Source organism: Dipodomys ordii, unplaced genomic scaffold (genome assembly GCF_000151885.1).
Source record: "Dipodomys ordii isolate 6190 unplaced genomic scaffold, Dord_2.0 Scaffold1, whole genome shotgun sequence".
NCBI lineage: Eukaryota > Metazoa > Chordata > Mammalia > Rodentia > Heteromyidae > Dipodomys > Dipodomys ordii.
In genome coordinates, this window is record NW_012267217.1 from 61,732,180 (window position 1) to 61,752,873 (window position 20,694).

The 20,694-nt window shown below is 42.5% G+C and overlaps 1 protein-coding gene across 1 annotated transcript in view; it reads left to right on the forward strand.

The window, feature by feature from the left end:
• Nucleotides 1-20,249, forward strand: part of LOC105988876 (nuclear autoantigen Sp-100-like) — a 51,042-nt gene extending 30,793 nt beyond the window's left edge. Inside the window, exons 14-22 of the mRNA XM_013020671.1 lie at nt 1,281-1,334; nt 4,590-4,634; nt 6,338-6,385; nt 7,364-7,468; nt 8,226-8,368; nt 10,278-10,310; nt 12,710-12,751; nt 18,157-18,255; nt 20,135-20,249. Of these exons, the coding sequence (XP_012876125.1) occupies nt 1,281-1,334; nt 4,590-4,634; nt 6,338-6,385; nt 7,364-7,468; nt 8,226-8,368; nt 10,278-10,310; nt 12,710-12,751; nt 18,157-18,213 (527 nt within the window). The 3' untranslated portion in view covers nt 18,214-18,255; nt 20,135-20,249. The remainder of the gene's footprint in view (nt 1-1,280; nt 1,335-4,589; nt 4,635-6,337; nt 6,386-7,363; nt 7,469-8,225; nt 8,369-10,277; nt 10,311-12,709; nt 12,752-18,156; nt 18,256-20,134) is intronic.
• The last annotated feature ends 445 nt before the right edge of the window (nt 20,250-20,694 follow it).

Consider the following 20,694-nt stretch of genomic DNA (forward strand, 5'->3'; position numbering starts at 1 on the left):
TGCCTCCTAAAAAGTTCAGAGGCAGCACGCCTCTGTCCAAGGTCCTGAAGGTCTACGCCCTCCCTCAAGATCTTCAAACTCCAAAGTTAACACTTCCAAACCATTCTAAAAGATCACTCTTTAGTCCTCTAGTGTTGTCTCTGTCTCTAAAACATGCATTCACCCTTTATTTCAAGGAATCATCTAGGGATTATGTTAGGGATCATCTATAAAAGGAAAAGACATTTTTTAAAGAGAACATATATAAACAAAAAAGAAAAGAAAAATATCTAATTAGAGGAAGACTCATCCTTTGAAGTAGGACTGGGGAGAAAGGAGGGACCAAAGATGAAAATTCTTTCCAGATAACACTTTAGAATTCAAGCTACACAAAGCTGGTAATGGGAAGTATTCCTGTGTCATGTGTTTCACAAAATTTGTGCCAAGGCCAAGGAGCAAGGGTTAAAAAAAAGCCAAGCATTTTACATGATGGTTAGGATGCCCAAGGGTCTTGGAACAGAGGTAAATCAGAAATACCACAGACTGAAGTTAGTAGTGCGGCTGGTGATCAGAGTTCAAGGAGAACGCTGAAACAACTCTAACTTACTAACTGGAAACAGGACCCTAAGTCTGAGGCTACAGGATGTTAGAAACTGAAATCAGTATAGGCTTTATTGGTTATGTATCAATGATGTGGTTCAAATATTACTAATTAAAAACAGAGGCGTCTTATTTCCTGTATTAGCATAACAGTGCTAAATGTTGGATTTATATGATTCTACCCTTATCTGTGAAACGAAGAAGCAGCATGCTTTGGTTGATAGATCTGCTAATAATGTTACTTTATCACAACTTTATGACTTTAGAAAGGCCTAAGAAGGCAAACTGTTTTGCTGTCAGGAAAAGAAACGTCAAAGAACTATTTCTAAATTTTAAAATGTATAGTTTGAAATGAGGTCCTGCAACAAGTTATTGGTTTATAGAGTGATTTACAATTAGCCTTTGCACATAAGCTGTTATTTAACCTTCATTAAAAAGTTTTCAACCTTAATAGGATAACTGTTGCTACCCGTTTATACATGAGTAAGCTGGTGCACTTCAGTAAGGAAGTCTTCTCGAAGTCTCTGAGCACTGAGGGAAGATCTGAGCTCTCAATCGCACACCTGCCTGTGTTCTTGGGAGAGTGGTACTGAGAACTCCATTATAAATTTTGGCTTTCCATACTGTGCAAATTGTCACAAGATTTGTAACTTTTATTTTATAAATGAACAGTTTTCTGACTATCACTTATTACTTCCTAGATGCCATGGATGGTGGAAATACTTCTACTTTGGCAAAAGACAGAGGGGAAAAAAGTAAGAACAAACAGAATTTGTCTGATCTGTCTGATACAGATGAAATATGCTTTTAATACAGAGGTGGAGTCTCATTATTTTCTATGTCTTTTACAAGACAAAAATGAATGACTTTCAATGTTAATTGTCATCTTTAGCATGTTGTTTTTTATTCTGATTTTAACATGCTTTTATAAACGTATAGCTCTTTCAAAAAATATTTCTGTGTATGCATTAACATATTTTAGAATATCATTTTACTTACTGTAATTCTAGATATTTATTCTTGCTTCTTAAACAAATATAGACAATAAACACATTAGAACACTTTGTGTACTTTCTTTTAATATTATACCACTGATTGAATTCATTTTATTAATAGATATAAAGTGGACAAAGTAATAAGACTTTGATATACCATAGCATATGTCCATAGATCTTATTTATCCTTAGTTTAACTATTAAAATGTCTTACTTCAGAGCTGCTTTAACATACACTGTTTCTATTTTTAGACTGCAGGAATTTGGGGGGGTGTCTTTTGCTGGTCCCAGTACTTGAACTCAGGACCTGGGTGCTGTCCTTGAGCCTTTTTGTGCTCAAGGCTAATGCTCTACTATTTGAACCACAGCACCACTTTTGGCTTTTTCTGAGTAGTTTGTTGGAGATAAGAGTCTTATGCAAGCCCCAGGACCGAAAAAAAAAAAGAGTCTTATGGAGTTTCCTTCCTGGGATGGCTTTGAATCACAATCCTCAGACCTCAGCCTCCTTAGTGGCTAGGATTACAGGCATGGCCCACCTGGCAATTTTGCATTTTTAAGTGGTCATTTATTTATCTTCTTCCCAGGACTCTTTGTGGTAGCATACTGTCAGTGTTTCCTGAGGCCATTTGTCTTTTCCTTGAGATGCTGAACAGCCACAGAGATCATTCTGTTATGTATATTAAATCTTAGTCTTGCAAATTGCTTGAGTTTTGTTCCATTTTGTTACTTTTCTTGTAAGTTCGCTAATGAACCATTTGTCCTAGAGAAGTTTCAAGTGTTTTTAGTAGTCGAATCCATCAGGTTTTTTTTCTCACTGTCTTAGGGGTTTTCACATCACATTTATAATAGCCATTTTCTATGCAGTTCTATATTTGATTCCAGAACATTGATGAGTCTCAGATCACTCTTAATGTTCCTAATGTTCATTCCTCTTTATGGATGTGCAAGATGAGAATCTAAAATAAAAATATTCGTTATGCTGTTCATGGTCATTCAAATTACTTGTTGGTCTGCACAGTGTCTTTACTATTTACACAGTCACTTTTCTTTTGCAGCCAAAGTAATGGCAAAAGAGAACAGAAGGCTAAAGTAAACCCATCTACATGACTTACAGGGCAAATTGTAGAATAAACAAAGCTTCTCAGCCCACTGCTTCCTACATCCTCCAGATTCTCCAATTAGAAATGCTTTGATTTTGCAGATCACTGGGAAGACTAGAGACTTTCACCCAATTTAATGATGTTTTATTTAATGTCTTCCACTGAGAGCTTTCTCTGTATAATTCCTGCCCTTTGGAAAAAGTTTTATATGTTGAATAAATCTCTGTGCTGCTATGAATATCTTTCTTCACATCACTTAATAACTGGAGTGAATTTAAATGAGAGAATACTCTAAATTTGTATTTCAGAGGAAGCCTGTCGACATTTTATTACCTACTTGCATGAGAAATAGTCAGAATACCATTGATTTAATACAAAAATCTTACAAGCATTTATTCGGTTTATGGATCCCGATGTCATTCAGATGTAAAATATGGCCAAAAATGATCAAGTAAGACAATCAATCAGAATGAGAGGTTTCTTTAGAGGTTAGTTTCATGAAAGGTAGTATAGGACCCCTTCAAATGACTCTTCCAATGGCAAACAGAATAAACTGGTGATGGCTATGAATAGAAATGTGATTGTATTTTATAGAGAATAAGACAGTCTTCTTATAAAATTTCTCTAGTACCTCAGCAAATTGGATTCTCTATATTAGTGTTATGGGGAGAATATTCAGAATGCGCCCTCCCTTTCCACATGGGTACATTGCAGGACTTTCCTTTCATCTCTTTCTGTAATTCTTTTTCGGTTTTTTGTTTTTTTATTTTCCCAATCATGGGACTTGAACTCTGGGCCTGGGCGCTGTCCCTGTGCTCTTCAGCTCAAGGCGAGCGCTCTACCACTCAAGCCACAGCACCACTTCCGGTTTTCTGGTGGTTTATTGGAGATAAGAGTCTCACAGACTTTCCTGCCTGGGCTGGCTTTGAACTGTGATCCTCAGATCTCAGCCGCCTGAGTAGCTAGGATTACAGGCATGAGCCACTGGTGCTGGGCTAATTCTTTTTCTTGTTATGAAGACTTACTTTTTGCAATCTAGTCTCTGTAAGTTCATTAGTTACCCTTATTAGATAGAGCCCAATTTTACTGACAGAGATACAGAAAAGTCCCCAAAAGATTTCACTCTGAAACAATGAAATATAGCTTGCATAAACTTTCCTAATGCAACCTCCCGTCCAGTGTGTGAACAATCATTGAAATACTTAGGTACAGATGCTTTTACTCTCTCTGTTTCTGCTTCTCTCTCTCTCTCTCTCTCACACACACACACATACACACCAGGGTCTCAGACCTTACAATCCTCCTGTTTCAGCCACTTGAGCAGTGGATTTAGAAGTGAGAACCACCACGCCAGCTCAATATCTTTCTTTAAAGACTGAACTCTGTAGAGGATTATGTCGTCATTACTGTGGTTTGTACTGATGTGTGCTTAGACTTCCTTTATGTTTTTATTTCTGGAAAAGTGTTTAATCTTTATTTTCCTCCTACCTTTGATGTTACTTCTCTAATAGGCTTATTCTTCTCCTGCTACTTTCTTCACATCTAGCTGTTACACACATGAATTTCAGCTTTTCAGGCCTACCTGTAATTCCAGGAAGTGTACTGATGGCTTCTGACATCTATTATTTCTCAGTTTCCTTCACTGCCCCTTCTGTTGCTGTCAGCTTCTGCCTTATAAAAAATTCATGTAAATATGTAAGTATATAGTCTACATAATTGTTTTGTATAAATGTAGAGATCTGTGATTTTTTTCTATGTGATCATCACCAAATAGGGTGTCACCAGCTGGAGATTTAGTGCCACCAGGTGCTGTGGCATGGAACTTAAGAAATAAAATACCAGAAAGCTACTAACATATAAAGTTTGTAAATCTTGCTTTACATTTCTAATGTTTTTTTTTTTTTTCTGTTTGAAGAGAAAGTGAGAAAGCAAAGACGCCAAGTAAAGCAGGCCCAGCCAGGTAAGCAACACAAGAATTCAGTATTTTGAGCTGACTTCTATCCTGCTTTCCCTTCACATCCCACTTGGCCTTCAGTCTCTAAATCTCCTGTGAGCCTCCACAGCTCTCTATCTTGTAACAAGGAGATCCCAAACTACAGGCTGAAACCAAACTCGCTGAGGTTGGTTGGTTTCTGTAGAGACTTTCAGCACTGGCTGCTTTGTTAAAATAGCTGACACCTTGGTTCTTCTCTTCATGTGCACACCTGGTTCTCTCAAATATCTGTTTCCCTTTCTCGTTCTTTCTTTCTTCTTTCTTTGGTTTTCTTCTATGTGTATGCATGATGGTACTAGGGCTTGAGCTCAGGGTCTGTCACTTCCATTTAGGAAGTCTTGGGCATTTTTCAGTTTAAAAACAAGTTCAGTTTAAAAACAAAGTTTAGGTTTGTGGCATCCATCTGATTAACAAGCCCACCACGAGAGCTGTCTTAAGGTCTTATATTGCTTTTTTTTTTTTTTTTTGCCTGTTGTGGGGCTTGAACTCTGGGCCTGGGCACTGTCCCTGAACTCTTCAGCTCAAGGCAAGCACTATACTGCTTGAGTCACAGCGCCACTTCCAGTTTTCTGGTGGTTAATTGGAGATAAGAGTCTCACAGATTTTCCTGCCTGGGCTGGCTTTGAACTGTGATCCTCAGATCTCAGCCTCCTGAGTAGCTAGGATTATAGGTATGAGCCACTGGTGCCTGGCTCTTATATTGCTTTCTGTCTTTCTCTTTCCAAAGGAAATCATCAATATGTTATGGTTTTGGTGGTACTCCAGTACTTTTATTTACCTTGTGTGTTACTGAGCATCAACATCCCTAACTGTAAAATGAATCTGTTAGTATTATTTGGTATTCGTTCAAAGGACAAAGTAAATTAATAGAGGATAATTCCTGGCACAGAATAAGCACTCCACACATGTTCATCTTCATTACTAACACTATTCTCACCCGATTGCTTGGAAAACAAAGAAAATAACATTTCAAATGTGTCTGCAATAATTTAGAGGAACTGATATGGGCTGAGTCTATGTTATGATGAGTCTGTGTCTAGACCAGAAGTCAGCAAACTTTGCACCCCACAGGACAAATTCAGGTTACCAACTATTTGTAAATAAGGTATTAGAACATATAGAGTCATATCTTTTGTTTCACATGCAGTCTGTGAAACAGCTTCAGAGTTGAGTGTCATGAGAGAGATTATGGGTCAGAAACTTAAATATTTACTCGCTAACCCTTTACAGAAAAAACCTCCTGGCTTCTGATCCAGGCATTTCGTATTTTTCTGTAAATACTAAACAGGCTCTGAAAAATTACATCTCAATGATAACTTTGTGCGAGGGGTTGTATGGGGGAGATGTATGTGTGTGTGCTCATCCTAGGTTTTGAACTCAGGGCTGTCTGAGCTTTTTTTTGTTCAAGGCTAGTCCTCTACCACTTGAGCCATACCACCACTTCTGACCTTTTGCTGCTTACTTGGAGATAAGAGTCTCACAGACTTTCCTGCCCAGGCTGGCTTTAAACTGCTATCCTCAGATCTCAGTGTCCTAGGTAGGTAGGATTACAATCATGAGCCACTGGTGCCTGGTATAAATGAGAACTTTTAAGTCATGTTTTTATAAAACACTGTCTGCCACGAAATGTTATAAGTAAAAATGTACTTACATTTTTTTAACTTTCTCAGGAAGAAAAGAAACCAATGTTAAACGTCAGAGAAAAAGCAGAAAAAGAGGTAAAAAGCAATTCATAGACTTTTAATAAGTAAACATTTCATTCTACACTCCGTGTGCTGGTGGCAAATTGTTCTCCTTGATTGGTTTATGGAGCCAGTAACGAACAAGAGGCCCTGCATCAGCATTGGCCAATTTCAGTGTGACTGTTTGGTGATAACTCCCACCCCACTGAGTAGCCAGTCCATCTGGGAAAGGCTCCTAGGCCTGTGCCTTCCTCCACTGGGATGATTAAAGAAAAAATAACTCGAGACCTATGCCATAATTAATGGACCCATCTTTCGTCCATGTAGAGAGCCGCAGATGGTACTATAGAAAAAGGGAGCGTAGGTGGTAATACAAGACACTCACTTTCTACCTCCTAAACCATGTCTTTGCTGGTTCCACCTCACCTTAACCGGAAGGCAAGTCAGGAGCTGCTGAGGCTGCCGCTGCAGAAGTTGGTATAAGGTCTTCAGTGTCCACTTACATCCCCCGTCCCACCCCCAAGGGGTGTACCTGGCCCCTAAGCAATATCGTTTCTTCTAGAGCACCCCAAGAAAGCTTAGGTGAAGCAGTACAGCAAATCAGAGGCAAGAGCACAGACAGACAGCGGCTGGATAGGGGTCCATGGCCATCCTGCCCTGTACCCCACCCATGTTTCAAATAGAGGGACTGGATGAAAACTGGAGAGCTATTTCCTAGGTAACTTCAAAGCCATGATACAACTGGACATCTCCCTTTAAAACATCAGGAGGAAGTCACTGTGCACAAGGTAGTTGTGGCCAATGAGCTGGGAGCTCACATTCTGTTCTGCATAGGGATCAGAGGGGACCTTTCTCTCCCGGAATCTTAAAGACTTTGAAATGTAACTTGTTCATGGGGGTGGGGAGGAATTCCAATACATCTTGAGTATGTGAGGAGGTTCTCAAGCTAGGGAAACACAGTGAACCATCTCTTAGGATACGATGGAAAGAAAAACAACATCTATTTCCATGCAGGCCCAAGAATTCCCAGAGAAGAAAATGTGGACTTTTTCTCTCCTGAACTTGCCGTGACCTGTGGTGATGCTAAGGGAATTCTTCATATGAAGAAATTTAAACAGAGTGAGTTGCATGGTGCTCTGTGCTCTGACTGCGAAGTACGCCCATGCCCAGGGGGTTAGGCACTGTCTGGGCATTTGCCAGCCCCGCTTCAGGCTTTCTGACACAGCAGTAGCTCTAGAACCCCGGACCTGAGTTGACGCACAGGGGGTCAAGTCCAGGAGAAAGCGAGAGCCAGCTTTCGTGATTGCTTTGCCAGTGGAGTCGCAGGGGACTCCATTTCCCCAGCAATACGCTGGTCTCTCCCAGGGAGTCAGTTACATAGTCACCTTCAACCTAGCTCCTGCCCTCAAATCGAGGGTGGGATCCCCGAAAGAGAGCAGGTATTGTATTAGCCACACTGCAGATATTGTACAAGACCAGGCAGATGTGGGCATTGTGGCAGCTGCCACCTGTTCACCTTGAGTTAACAAGAGCCTGGAAAGCAGGGGAGAGAGTGTGCCTTCATCTGCCGCCCTCTTACGCAGGCTGACTCCCGGCGGGAGTGCAGACAAAGGAAGAGAAAGAATACAGCTCCTTTAATACAGTGAGTGGCATGCTTTCCTGCATATTGTGGCGATCATGATTCTCCTCTTCACGGCAGGAAGGGCCGGGGCCCTCTCTGTCCTTGCCTTTCAGGGTGGGTATGAGCCCTCTGAGGACTGAGAGAGGGAAAACACTTCTTCCAATCCCCCTGAGAGTCCCACAGGCAGAGTGGGAGAGGCCAGGAGCAGCGTTTCCACAGCGCACTCGTGAGCCCTGACTGCCATGGTTCTTGCAGGTGTCTTGGTGAGGAGTATACAGAGTGAAGATGGACGATGGTTCACCCCCAGGGAGTTCGAAATCAAAGGAAAATTTGAAGCATCCAAGAACTGGAGGCTGAGCGTGCGTTGCCACGGGTGGCCTCTGAAAGAACTGATAAAGGTATTGCACGGACAGGCAGCTTCCAGCAAGGATTTGGCCATCATGATCCACTCGCCTCAAAGCTCTGGCAGAATGTCTGTGTCTAGAAAACCCTCATAAAAATAATGTTATTGCCGGGCACCAGTGGCTCATGCCTGTAATCCTAGCTACTCAGGAGGCTGAGCTCTGAGGATTGAGGTTCAAAGCCAGCCGGGGCAGGAAAGTCTGTGAGACTCTTATCTCCAATAAACCACTAGAAAACCACAAATGGTGCTCAAGTGGTAGAGCGCTCGCCTTGAGCTGAAGAGCTGAGTGACAACACCCAGGACCAGAGTTCAAGCCCTGCAACCAACAAAAACAAACAAACAAAAATAACTTTTCTTTTTGTATTGATATTGGGGCTTGAATTCCAGGTCTGGGAGCTGTTCCTGAGCGCTTTTGTTCAAGGCTAGCACTCTACCACAGCTCTACTTCCAGCGTTTCATGGTTAATTGGAGATAAAAATCTCAAAGACTTTTCCTGCCTGGGCTGGCTTCGAACTCCAATCCTCAGAGCTCAGCCTCCCTGAGTAGCCAAGATTGTAGGCATGAGCCAACAGTGTACAGCATATGTGTTATTTTAACATGCTCTTCAGGCATTACCTTTGCTGGTTTGCATTAAGCTTAATATTCTCCCTCTTTAAAAACTTTTTTTTTTGTTAGTCATGGAGCTTGCACTCAGGGCCTGGGTGCTGTCTGAGCTCTTTTGCTTAAGGCTAGTGCTCTACCACTTTGAGCCACAGCTCCACTTCCAGTTATCTGGGGGTTAATTGGAGGTAAGAGTCTCATAGACTTTCCTGCCTTTGAACTGCAATCCTCAGATCTCAGCCTCCTGAATAGCTAGGATTACAGGCACTGGGCTTCGCTTAATTCTCACGTTCTTTTGAAGGCAGTACAGTAAACCATAACCTTGACTGTATCATTAATTTGCTGTGAAATTTGGTCATATAGGAGTAACTTCAATTGGAAGGAGCCTTGAAACTTTCAGGGCTGGAATTAAAAGTAGCACACGAAAGCAACATACCTGAATATGTCACTTTTTAGGCTATATCCATGAGCAGAGTGCCTAGGTGATGGAATATTTTAACAAAATTGCTTTGGGCAAGTCACATCAAGTTTAGCCTTGAAAGAGAATAGAAATAAATTGAACTTTAAAAATATCATCCCCTCGTGCCTCATATCAACCTCCTGATGGGGAAAAAGCAGGGCCATGGTCTCTGTTGACAAGGAGCCTATTTCTTCTGCTTTAGGCTAAGGAACTCGTTCTATAACCCAACCCAGTTGGCCTTTCTCTGCGACACTTCACAAAATGAAAGCCTGTGCTTGGCAAATATTCTCTGAGCTGCATCTGAAGCCGGGAAGGAGAGGCGTACAAGCCAGGGTGAAGGCTGCACTTCACAATGGGGCCAGTCAGGTGTGGCTGCTGTGGGAAGAGGTACAGGCAGGAACGGATGCAGCTGCTCCGCGGGAGGAAGGTCATCTCTGACTCTGTCGATGGGGACATGTTAAAGAACAATTTAGACTGAGCTGGGTTTTCAATGAGAAAAACTTGGACAAGGGAAAACGCAGTACAGGCAGCCTACACAGAGAGAAAGAGAGCCTGAAAATCTCCAAGTGTCAAGAAGTTGTGAGTAATGACACTTGATCTTTTTGGGGCTCATTGTAGAGGTTCTGAGGTCTGGAGAACGCATCTATAGCCTTCCTTTAATCACTGGGGAGGGAGGAAATGTGGCAAATTATTTCCATGAAGACACATCATGTGTATGTTGGCAGTAGAATAGGCAGGTAGACATATTGGGAAGGCAGGCAGAAATACCCGTTGTGAAGCCAAACTGAGAATCCGTCGTGTGGCTCCCTTGTCAATTGTATCATCAATCTCTTCTGTTTTTCAGAAAGGAATTCTACCAGACCCACCAAGGAAAAAGGTAATCATCTCCCAACAGCTCTGCTCATGTCTCCTCCTCCATCGGCCTGTTACCTTCTACTCCCCACAGCTTTGAGGTTTCTAAGTGAACAGCAAAGGTATCAAAAAAACATGCTGGAGTAAAGACAATCTCTTCCACAAAAGGTTTTGGAAAAATAATATCCATATATAGAAGACTGAAAGTAGATCACTATCTCTTGCCCTAGAAATCAACTCAAAATGGATTAAAGAGCTTAATGGAAGGCCCGAAACTTTGAAACTACTCTAGGACACAGAGAAAAATACTTGAAGGAATATGTCACTCAGACTCTGCTAGAAAGAAAGCCAACTTCCAGAACAGTAAATAAACCCCTTTTATTTTTAAGAAAATTTACCCAACCTTGGGCACTTTGCAATAAGCATGCAAAGTAGACTACTATAGCTGCTGATATACAAAACCCCAGGTGTTTTGTTTTTCCTAGTTGTAGGGCTTGAACTCAGAGCCTGAATACTGCCCCTGAGCCTTTTTGCTCAAGGCAAGTGCTCTACCATTTTGAGCCATGGCACCATTTCCCGTTTCCTGGTGGTTCATTGGAGATAAGAGTCTCACAGACTTTCCTGCCCGGGTTGGCTTTGAACCAGACAATCCTCAGACGTCAGCCTCCTGAGTAGCTAGGATGACAGGCATGAACCAGCAAAACCCTTTCCTTTGTGGAGAGGCCCTTTTGGCCCAAGCATAGGATTGTGGGGAATCTCACTACCACCCAGGAAGGTGAATTCCATTCTCATGCTGTTCATGAGCCAGTGCCTTCCACCCTGTATGCACTTCAGGGGTGGTGGGAAGACCACTTATGCCTTCAGTGACCTCCCTAAAGCTGGACATGTGAGAGAAGCCAGGACGTAGAACTTCCGTTTCCCTGGCCTCTGGCAGAGGTGACCCTGAGCATCTCTACCACCCCAGGAGGTCACAGTCCTTACCAGGCTGGGGCTGGTCCCCTGACTTCATCATGGTGATTCCAAGACTGAGTTCAGAAAGAGACATTATTTGATCAATTTATTAGGATCAAATACGTCTGTGTGGCTTCAGGAGAGCCAGGGCTAAGTCAGTCTGGATGCATTGATGACATTGGTTATCTCTCATGATGTCCCTGTTTTCTGTGAGACCCTACTCTCACAGGGCCTCTACCCTGGGTCCCTGCCCAGCCCTTTGGCTTCGGGCGCTTGTGTCAGTCTCTGCAAATGGAGATGCTATTATTGCCAGCTTCCCTGCTTCTCCATTTCTTGGTAGACCTGCTAGTGATAGCTAGAATGTTCCAGGATCGCAAGATATAACTATCGAAGATGGTCACTTATGGCTGCCGTGGACTCTCTTCTGAGTGGCAGCTGTGTACATCTGTTCATGTACTTTTCCAAGCAGTAAACAGCTAATGAGCCATACATAAGTACCAATTGTATCGAGCTAGGACCCTAGAGTGGAGGCCGGACAAAGACCTCAAGGCTTGTGTCCTGCTGTCTTCCCTGAGAATAATAGATACAGTGGGCCAGGAGATTCTCAGCCATGCAGAGCAGGCTGGGGTTGTGGTCTTATCTCTGGCTGTTATGTCTTGGTCCACAGTGGGTGGGTTTTCTCTGACTTCTGTGCTCACGGCTGGAGGTAAGGACTAGAGGCAGTCTCCAGATTGCCCAAGGCCAGGTCACTGGGCAGGTATTCAAGGTCAATGCAAGGTCTTGGACTTCTGGAGAAAGGAGAAAGATGCTTATCTGTAGAAAGAGGAGGTTCAGGCCTGAGGGCCTGGGCACACTTCATCTTCAGGCCTGTGTTCCTGGGACCCTAGTCAATGCTGGTCCCCAAGACTCCCATGGTCACTGGGGAGCTTTGGGGTGAGTCCGTAGTCTGATTCCCCATTATAGCTCCTCCAAGTTAGGAGATTATTTCCTAATTTAAAGACCCCTTCACCCCAGACACTGAGTACAAGGACAGGTGGAATTTTTCCAGCTCATCTTGGAGAGGAGAGCCAAATTTCCTCTACTTCGCTAAGAAGGATTCCCTACAATGTATCTGGAAACAGAAACTGGAACTTATATTGGGTCAAACTGCCACCAATACATAATTTAATGTGGTTGTATTCTTTAGTGACATAAATAGGCTTAGAAAAGTAGATATGAAACTAAGTAAAGGGAGGGCTGTAGCTTGACTCTTTGGAATAAAGTCTCTGCAAAGCCACGTGTGGTAGCACATACCTGTAATCCCAATATTTGGGCCACTGAGCTATAGCTATAGCTATAGTCTGGCCTATAGTGAAATCCTATCACCAATCAACAAATCACCCAACAAACAGACCAAACAAAAAAGCCCAAAGGTCTGTTCAAATGTGCGGCTAATGAAACATCACATTATCAATCAACATTTCTTTCTTTCAGCAGAATACATGGTCTCATAACCAAACATTAATTGATTCTTATGTAAGTACTGAATCCAACCTGTACCCCCAGCACATCTCAGGCCTTTCCCACATGTCTTGCCTATGCTATGGCTGCTTCTCCCTGGTGTGGGCTCATTCTCAGTTGGAGAGCTTTGTTGCATGTGTTGAGCAGGGAAGACAGCGTGTGTGGACCTGGGCTTGGGTGTCTCTGCTGGAAGTGACTTTCCTGTGTTTCCCTAACTCTTTCCCTGCCCTCATCTCCTTCAAAGGTAGGTGAGGCAAGGTAGAGATTTAGACCACTGGCATCTTTGGAGATAGAGGTTGAAGCAGGAATGGGCAGAGCTGGCTACAGAGGAGGGAAAGAAGAACATGTTTGAGAGGAGAAAGACCTTTTAAAGTGGTCAGTGGACTAGAAAGGGAACTCCTTTAAATCCGCTCTCAGTTACAGGCCAACCTCAATATGGTCTTGAGCATCAGCCCAAAGGAATAGGTTGGTGAGTTCAGATGCAGATCTGTCCTTGGTCTTGTGGGAAATGCATGCAGAGCAGGTGGGCTCTTCTTGGAACCTCTGTGACAGGTCTCAAGGGAGTCATGTGGGGACCGAGCTGTTTAGGACAGAAACCATGACCGCTTAGCAAACCACATGACTGATACATGATAAAACACAAGGGATTCAGATCCCTCAGCCTGCTTGTTAAATGGTTGCTTGCTTTGGGCTCCTCCAAAAATGATGATTTCCTTCTCTAAGCAAAATCAAACCTTGATCTCTTTCATAGCAGTGATATTTTAGTCAGGGTCAGCCTTTTACACAACTGCAGGAGGTACCTCGTGTTGTGCTGTGAGAAACAGAGAAAGCCACATTTGGAGAGGTCAAATTGGGAGTCTTTATGAGAAAGCCAGGGGCTGCAGGTGGACTCCTGTCTCTCAAAGACCTACAGCCCAGAACAGAGGTAGCACATAGCTTTCAAAGACAAAAACCACATGCTGGGGTGGAGACCAAGCCTTAACAGACTTAACAAAAGTGTTATACATAGCTAGAGAAAACAGCATGAGGATACTTAAATCTAAGAAAAATGTTACACATAAAACAAAGCAAGCTAAAGATACCTTATTCCTGGTAAGTGTCGTACACAGGCAGAACTGACTATCCTGGGGAACTCTCAGGGGCCATCAGGACCCCAGTTATCTAGAGGGAGCATGAGCTTCCTGGAACCTAACAACTTATGACATATTTGCAATCCAAAGAATGGTCTCTTTCACCTCTAGACTTCTCAGAAAGTCCCTATCTTCTTTCAACTTCTATCAAGATGTCAGGATGGCATTACTCAGATTTAGTATCATTGTTTCATTCCCTACTGGTTTTATGAGCATGAAATCAAATCATTGATTTCCTAGTGAGAGAGCTGTATTGGGCCCTAATGACCAAGAGCCTAACCAAGTTACTTTAATCAAAGTCTACAAAGGAGGCTTTCCTGGAAAACAACATGTTTATCCCGAGGCTGTCCAGAGCTACCCTTTAGTTCTACCCTTTAGGGCTGTTCCCTCTGTTGGCTGTTGGCTCTATATGACTAGTACCGGTATAGTCAGGAGACTTTGAAATTTGTAAGGTTTACAAATTTATATAACACAGAAAGAGTGCCACACAACAAAAGTCTTAGTTTCAGCAAATCCAAAGTGGCCTTCTACCAGGAATCAGCCTGGTATAATGGAGCCAGGCAGGTATCCCATCTACTTTGACCACCATGGGGGTGATTAGGATGACAAGGCAGAGTCCCTTCCAGATGGCTGATGGCTGTCCTTGACGAACTTTTAACCCAAACGGAATCTTCAGGTTGGAAGGAATAGGCTGCAGCTGGGCTGCAGAAGCCTCTCCAAGTCTGTTTATACACCTCCTGCTGAGTTACCTGCAAATTAACTTAACCTAGTGCAAGAGCCTGCCTTCAGTGAAATCTCCCAGTATTCTCTTGGTTGTTCTTTCTGACTACATAGGCTTGGCAGACTGGGGCCCCACTGCTTTTCAAGGCAGCTTTTAGGCAGTAGCCTGGGGCAATGTATCAGGGGGGCAATTTTTGTTAACCGGATTTCCTCCAATAAAGCTAGGATTTCCTAGGCAGACATAGAAGGCTTGAGCCTGCAACCATACCACTTTTTCTCATGCCTATTCTTATCTATCCTGCCTCATTTTTCCCAAAAATCACTTTGATCCCTTGATCTTAAGTGGGGTGGGTGATGGGCAAAGATCCATCTTCTATAACTTCTTCAAACTGAGCTAGGGGCGTTGATCCTGCCTAACCACAGACCTAAAGCCTCTAGCTATTTTACCCAGGGGTTGCCAAGATCAGATGTCATTAGGAGCAATATCTTTTTTTTTTTTTTACTACAAATTGGAAACTACACACAATATTTAACTTTAACAACTGCACAGATTTTTCCTTGGCTATGGTAGTGTAGCCTTTTTAGAGTTCTGGTTTGCAAAAGCATTTTCCTGGCTACCTAGGGAACCTGATCTTTGGTGACTCTCACAATGTCTAACAGTTACCTGTGATGGTTTCCAGAAAGCTCTAAATAGGAACATGATCTCAGGTCCATGCCTTATAGGGAACAAATTTCTTTTCCTGAACAGATGAGTTTATGTGGCTTGTTCCAACCCAAAATTCAGTTAGGGCTTTGAACAGATACTGGGAGCTTGGATTTTTGTCAACTTCAAACTGTCCCCCATTTGACAACCCTAGCTTTTTACCATCAAGTATAACAGATGATTGACAAGGGTGTAAGCTTCTGCCCAGTTACAAATCAAACAGACATGGGCATTAGATAGGCATGCTTATGAACTATTTTCTTATGTCCTCCTGGTTCTGATTAATTTTGAAGAACCAAGCATAATTGACTCCAGAATCTCCTCTGATCTGAGCAGTGTCCTTGAACTGTCAGCATGCTCCTTTGTAGCTAGGACAAGCATTTTGTCCCAGGAATGTCTCCTTCATGCTAGGATAATGCCCCCATTGGTATTTCCCCTGAACTCTGGGGCCTAGATGCTGTCCCAGAGTTCTCCTGCTCAAGGCTAGTGCTCTACCATTTTGAACCACAGTGCAACTCCACTTCCAGCAGTCTGCCAGTTAATCAGAGATGAGAATTTCAAAGGAACACTTCTGCCTGGGCTCCTTTGAACCACTGTCTTCAGATCATGAGTGTGTCAAAAGCCCCCTTCACTCCAGTTGAAGTAGCAAAGAAATCAATAGAAATAGTTTTTAAGCATACCTGGAACTTATTAAGAGTCATCTAACAAACTTATAAGAATCATCTGTCCCTCTGTGGCCCCACCTGTAATTGCTACAGAACACCTGCAAAGGCAAAACTTAAAACAGTAATTAAACAATCATATTCTCTCAAGTTTTTAAAATAAATATAGAACTTCAGGACACTAATTGAAACCATTGTTGCCAAGTCAAGCCTTTGCGATTACAAGAAGAATGCAGAAAAAAAGGCTCTGAAACCAAGACAGCTCACACAGTCATTATACAGCAAAAAAATACCTTGGCATAAACAAATACTGAAACAAACTTTGGTAGTTCCATTTTATCTCTTTGAAACAAACATTTAGGACAATTTTTACCTCTAATCTGTAGTGCCCATGAGATCCATCTGGAGGGCTTGGTAGGCTGTGGCTGGTTGGGCCCTCGAGTCAGCAAAAAAGGGGTGGAGCCAAAGGATGTATATTTCTATCAAGCCTCATGCTGATGCTGATACTGCTGGTGCAGAGTCCCCTGCTTTAGACACAGAGGTGTCCTCGGATGACTGTGCATTGGAGCAATCAGTGGATGCTTACAACATACCAACACCCCAGACTCAACCCTGACAAGGGGTGGAGACTCAGGATTCTGAGTATCTTGAAGGAAACGGTGATTCTGACACAGAATGCTAGCCCAGCAACAACATAAAGGATAAATTATAGGAAACTTGGTAAATGTATTACCCAGCTGGGAAAATCTGACTCAGGAACACTGTCATATCTGGTTGTCTATATTTAAATCGACTCGTATGAGGTTAATTTACTATGATGGAATTTACTATGATGGAATTAATTGAAGAATCACTGCAGCCTATAATCTTGGACACAAGCCTCTTGTTAGTTGAAGCACTGGCCTGTAGAGGAGCATTTCACCTGTGGGCGCTCTATCCATGACAATGCCTCTGAGGTGGAAGGACTCGGAGTACAAATATCCAAATGGGTGCCACAGAGGGTTAGGGCTCTTTGGCTGTCCGGACGTGGGGCTGTCTGTGACTGAGCCAGCTTGGCCTGTGAGGTATAGAGGCGCCATCTCTACTGTACAGAAAATGTGATCAGACCGACAACCAGAGGTAAAGACCAAAGCTCTACTCTTATTTTTTCTGGGCCCAAAAAATGAGCTGGTAAAACTAGATCTAAAAAAAGGGTTATCCAGATTTCATCTCATTTAGTGAAGTTAAACCTGGCATTATTTGCCTGCAACTATTATGGAGTGACTCAAACATGTTAAAAACAGAATTTGTAGGCCACAGTAAGAATGCCTTAAGGAAGCAGTCCATCGGTGAATAACGGTAATGTTTCTTCTACCTTCTTTTGGGCTGGTGGAAAAAGAGTAATTATCATCTTTTTGGTGCTAACTTACGTAGGAATATTACATGGACCTCTGTCCTCTAAAAATCTGGGTAGGAGGGCTGTGCATGTGTGTGGAAGGAACTTCCAAGAGAGGCCCTTGAGTCCTCTTGTGTAACCATCTGAGCAGAAAGAGAACAAGTGGTGTGAGGGTGAGGAAGCATTTTATGCAATGGATGGTGGCTCTGCACCTAGGCAAATACCCAACTGCATCATGGGCCAGAAGGAGCCATTTGCGTTCTGTGAATAATCCTAGAACTAATGCGCATGCAGGTGATGGAGCTTGGGACTCTGATGGGTAGGGAGGTGACAGGAGCCGTTATTCCACATCTTCCTTCTACAAACTACACTTCTTTCCATGACACTCCACTCACTTGTGTTTTTTTTCCTCCTAACAATCTGCCTATTTCTTCTCACTTTCCACTTTGAAGGGGGGCTTTGGGGCTCTGTTTTACATCCTTAGCTCATTTTAGTGTCTTTAGCACTATAGCTCTTTCATGACCAGAGTGGTCTCTATTACCCAAGTCTTTTGGATCTGTAGCCTGTCATTTTTCATCATTGGTGTTGCTGTTCTGTATCCAAATCATTGCTTTCAGAAAGAAAAAAAGTTTCTGGTCTCACATAAAGTTGTTATTCTTTGAACTTTGTTGTAACAACAATGTCTTCTAACAATTGTTAGACATTGTTCCTTATTATTTTGAGGAGAAAGACTTGTAGGCATGACCTTATTCCCTGCACAGGTCACGTATTCAAGAATTCTAGGGTCTCATTGGTCTCAGTAATAATATCTATGTCATTTCTACTTCTAGCTGACAAAACAAGTGGGTGTGAAGTACCCCAGCAAGGGGGAAAGATGGTCACTGTGAGACCTGCACTGCGCCCTCCAGAACCACAAAGCATCTCTCCAAGTAAGTGGTTCTCTCTCCATTTCTTTGTCCTCAAGCTATGTCACCATGTATTTCACCTTTTTATACACAAGGTGACAACTGCCTTTCTGTGTGCAAGCCTACACATGCCCTAAGGTGCATGTGGAGAATACCAGGTATCATTGCAAACAGTAAGACTCTGTGATCCCAGAATTCACACACTTTTGGACAGTTGAGTCTCACCCACAGAGGCTGTGATGCACTCACTGCCACAGGAAATGCAAGTGCATCGTAAAATGCTTCTCTTTTGTAAAGGAAGATAGTATGTGTGTGTGTGTGTGTGTGTGTGTGTGTGTGTGTGTGTGTGTGTGTGTGTGTTTGAGAGAGGGGGGTATGTGTGTGTCTGAAGCTTGAACTCAGGGCTTGGATGCTATTCCCTGAGCTTTTTTGGTTGTTGTTTTGCTCAATGCTAGCACTTTACCTTCGAGCCACACTTCCCCTTCCAGCTTTTTGGTGGCTAATTGGAGATAAGTGTCTAGTGCAAATAGTGTAATTATTTTTACAAAGACAAGTCAAAGCCCAATGAAATAAGCAACCGGATATGGGAACTTGCAAGATGGGAGGGCAGGGCCAAGGGTAGAGGTTAGAGGAATGAAGGGAAGCAGGGAGAATGCTCGGGAATTCACGGTATATATACAGAATTGAGAAATGGAAGGGAAGGGGTGGGTCGAAGAGGGGTGGAGATGTTGAAGGGATGTCACAGCTCAAGAGGCATTGTACACAAACTGCTTTATAGATAGTGAAAAATGAAATAACCTAAAATGAAGAGGGGAGGGTGGGCTGGGAAGGCTGGGGAGAATGTTGATGCACCGTATTCACAAGCTGCCGTGGTGAATGGCAACTCCTTGTACAGCTAATCGATAATAAAAATATTCCCCAGAAAAAGAGGCTTTAAAAAAAGTCTCAAGGATTTTCCTGCCCAGGTTGGCTTCTCACCATGATCCTTAGATCTCAGCCTCCTAAGCAGCTAAGATTACAGGTGTGAGCCACCAGTGCCCAGCAATCTTGAATTTCTTATCTATTGATTCCCTAGTGGTATATCAAAAAATTAGCAAGGATTCCTGATGGATGAGTATAAAGAAAAATGAAAGATGCTAAAAATTTGCCTTTGATATTTCTATACTACCATACTTTTACAAATTATATGTGTGTGTTTTGTTTAAAAATCAAGTAATGAGAGTATTTTTAATATTGAGCTGATTGTGGTGGTATATACCCATAATCTTGGCACTTGGGCAGGAAGCAAGGGCAGGAAGATAGAAAATTCAGGCCACATTGGACTGTACAGTAAGAGAATGAGACTTTGTCTCAAAAATAACAGCAGCAACAAAATCCCACTAAACTGATAAATTTATCATCAAGAATTAGATTGCAATATAAAGATTGAATTGTTTCCCTAATCTGAAAATCCAAAACCCAAAATGCTCTAAAATTTGAAACCTTTTGGAGCACCAACATGATCCACATGTGGGCTTTGTTTCATGCATAAAATATTATGCATTATGCATAAGATTGCCTTCAGGCTGTTTGTGGAAGATGTACATCAACATAATTGGATTCGTGCTGATGTTTTGATCCCATCTCCAAGGTTTCTCGTTCTGCATATGAAAATGTTCCATAATCTGAAATCCAAAACATGGGGATCCTAAGCATTTCGGATAAAGGATATTGAACTGCAGAGCTATTTTTGCTTCTCTGTCCCATAAAGAAAAATAAACATCAGGGAACAGAAATTCTCCATATCTGAACTAACTCTCACTTACCCTTTGTTACAGTCTAAGAAGGCTCTGGATTATCTGAAACACGGAGCTTCTAGGTTAATTGAACAATAGTTGATAATGTTTTTAACTTGCTTTTCCAGGGCAAGCTGGGACATACAGAAAAGGCTCATCTTGAGAAGGATTTCAAAACCAATTTTTTTTTCGGTCATGGGGTCTGAACTCTGGGCCTGGGCGCTGTCCCTCAGCTCTTCAGCTCAAGGCTAGCGCTCCACCACTTGAGCCACAGCACCACTTCCGGCTTTTTTTCTGCTTAAGTGGTGCTGAGGAATTAACCGCAGGGTCTCATGAGTGTGAGGCAAGCGCTCTACCACTGAGCCCCCTTCCCAGGCCTAAAAATCATTTTTGAAATTCAGGAGACAAGCTAGAGCAATCATCAGTTTCAGCTCACTCATTTGTTACCATAACCCATTTCCTTTTTCCCCTGGGGACCTCTAGCAGTTAGGAGGAAAAAAACAATCCAATACTCACTGTTCTGCAAACATAATGTCATATTTCTTTTCCACTTTTTTCACTTCCCTGCCTACCCATTTATTTTTCTAAATAAAATGTAAAATTGTCTAATCAACCTCTCATTGAATAATTTATCATTGGTAATAACCAGTCTTTCTATAAAAGTTACATTATGTCTCCTGGTTTATTT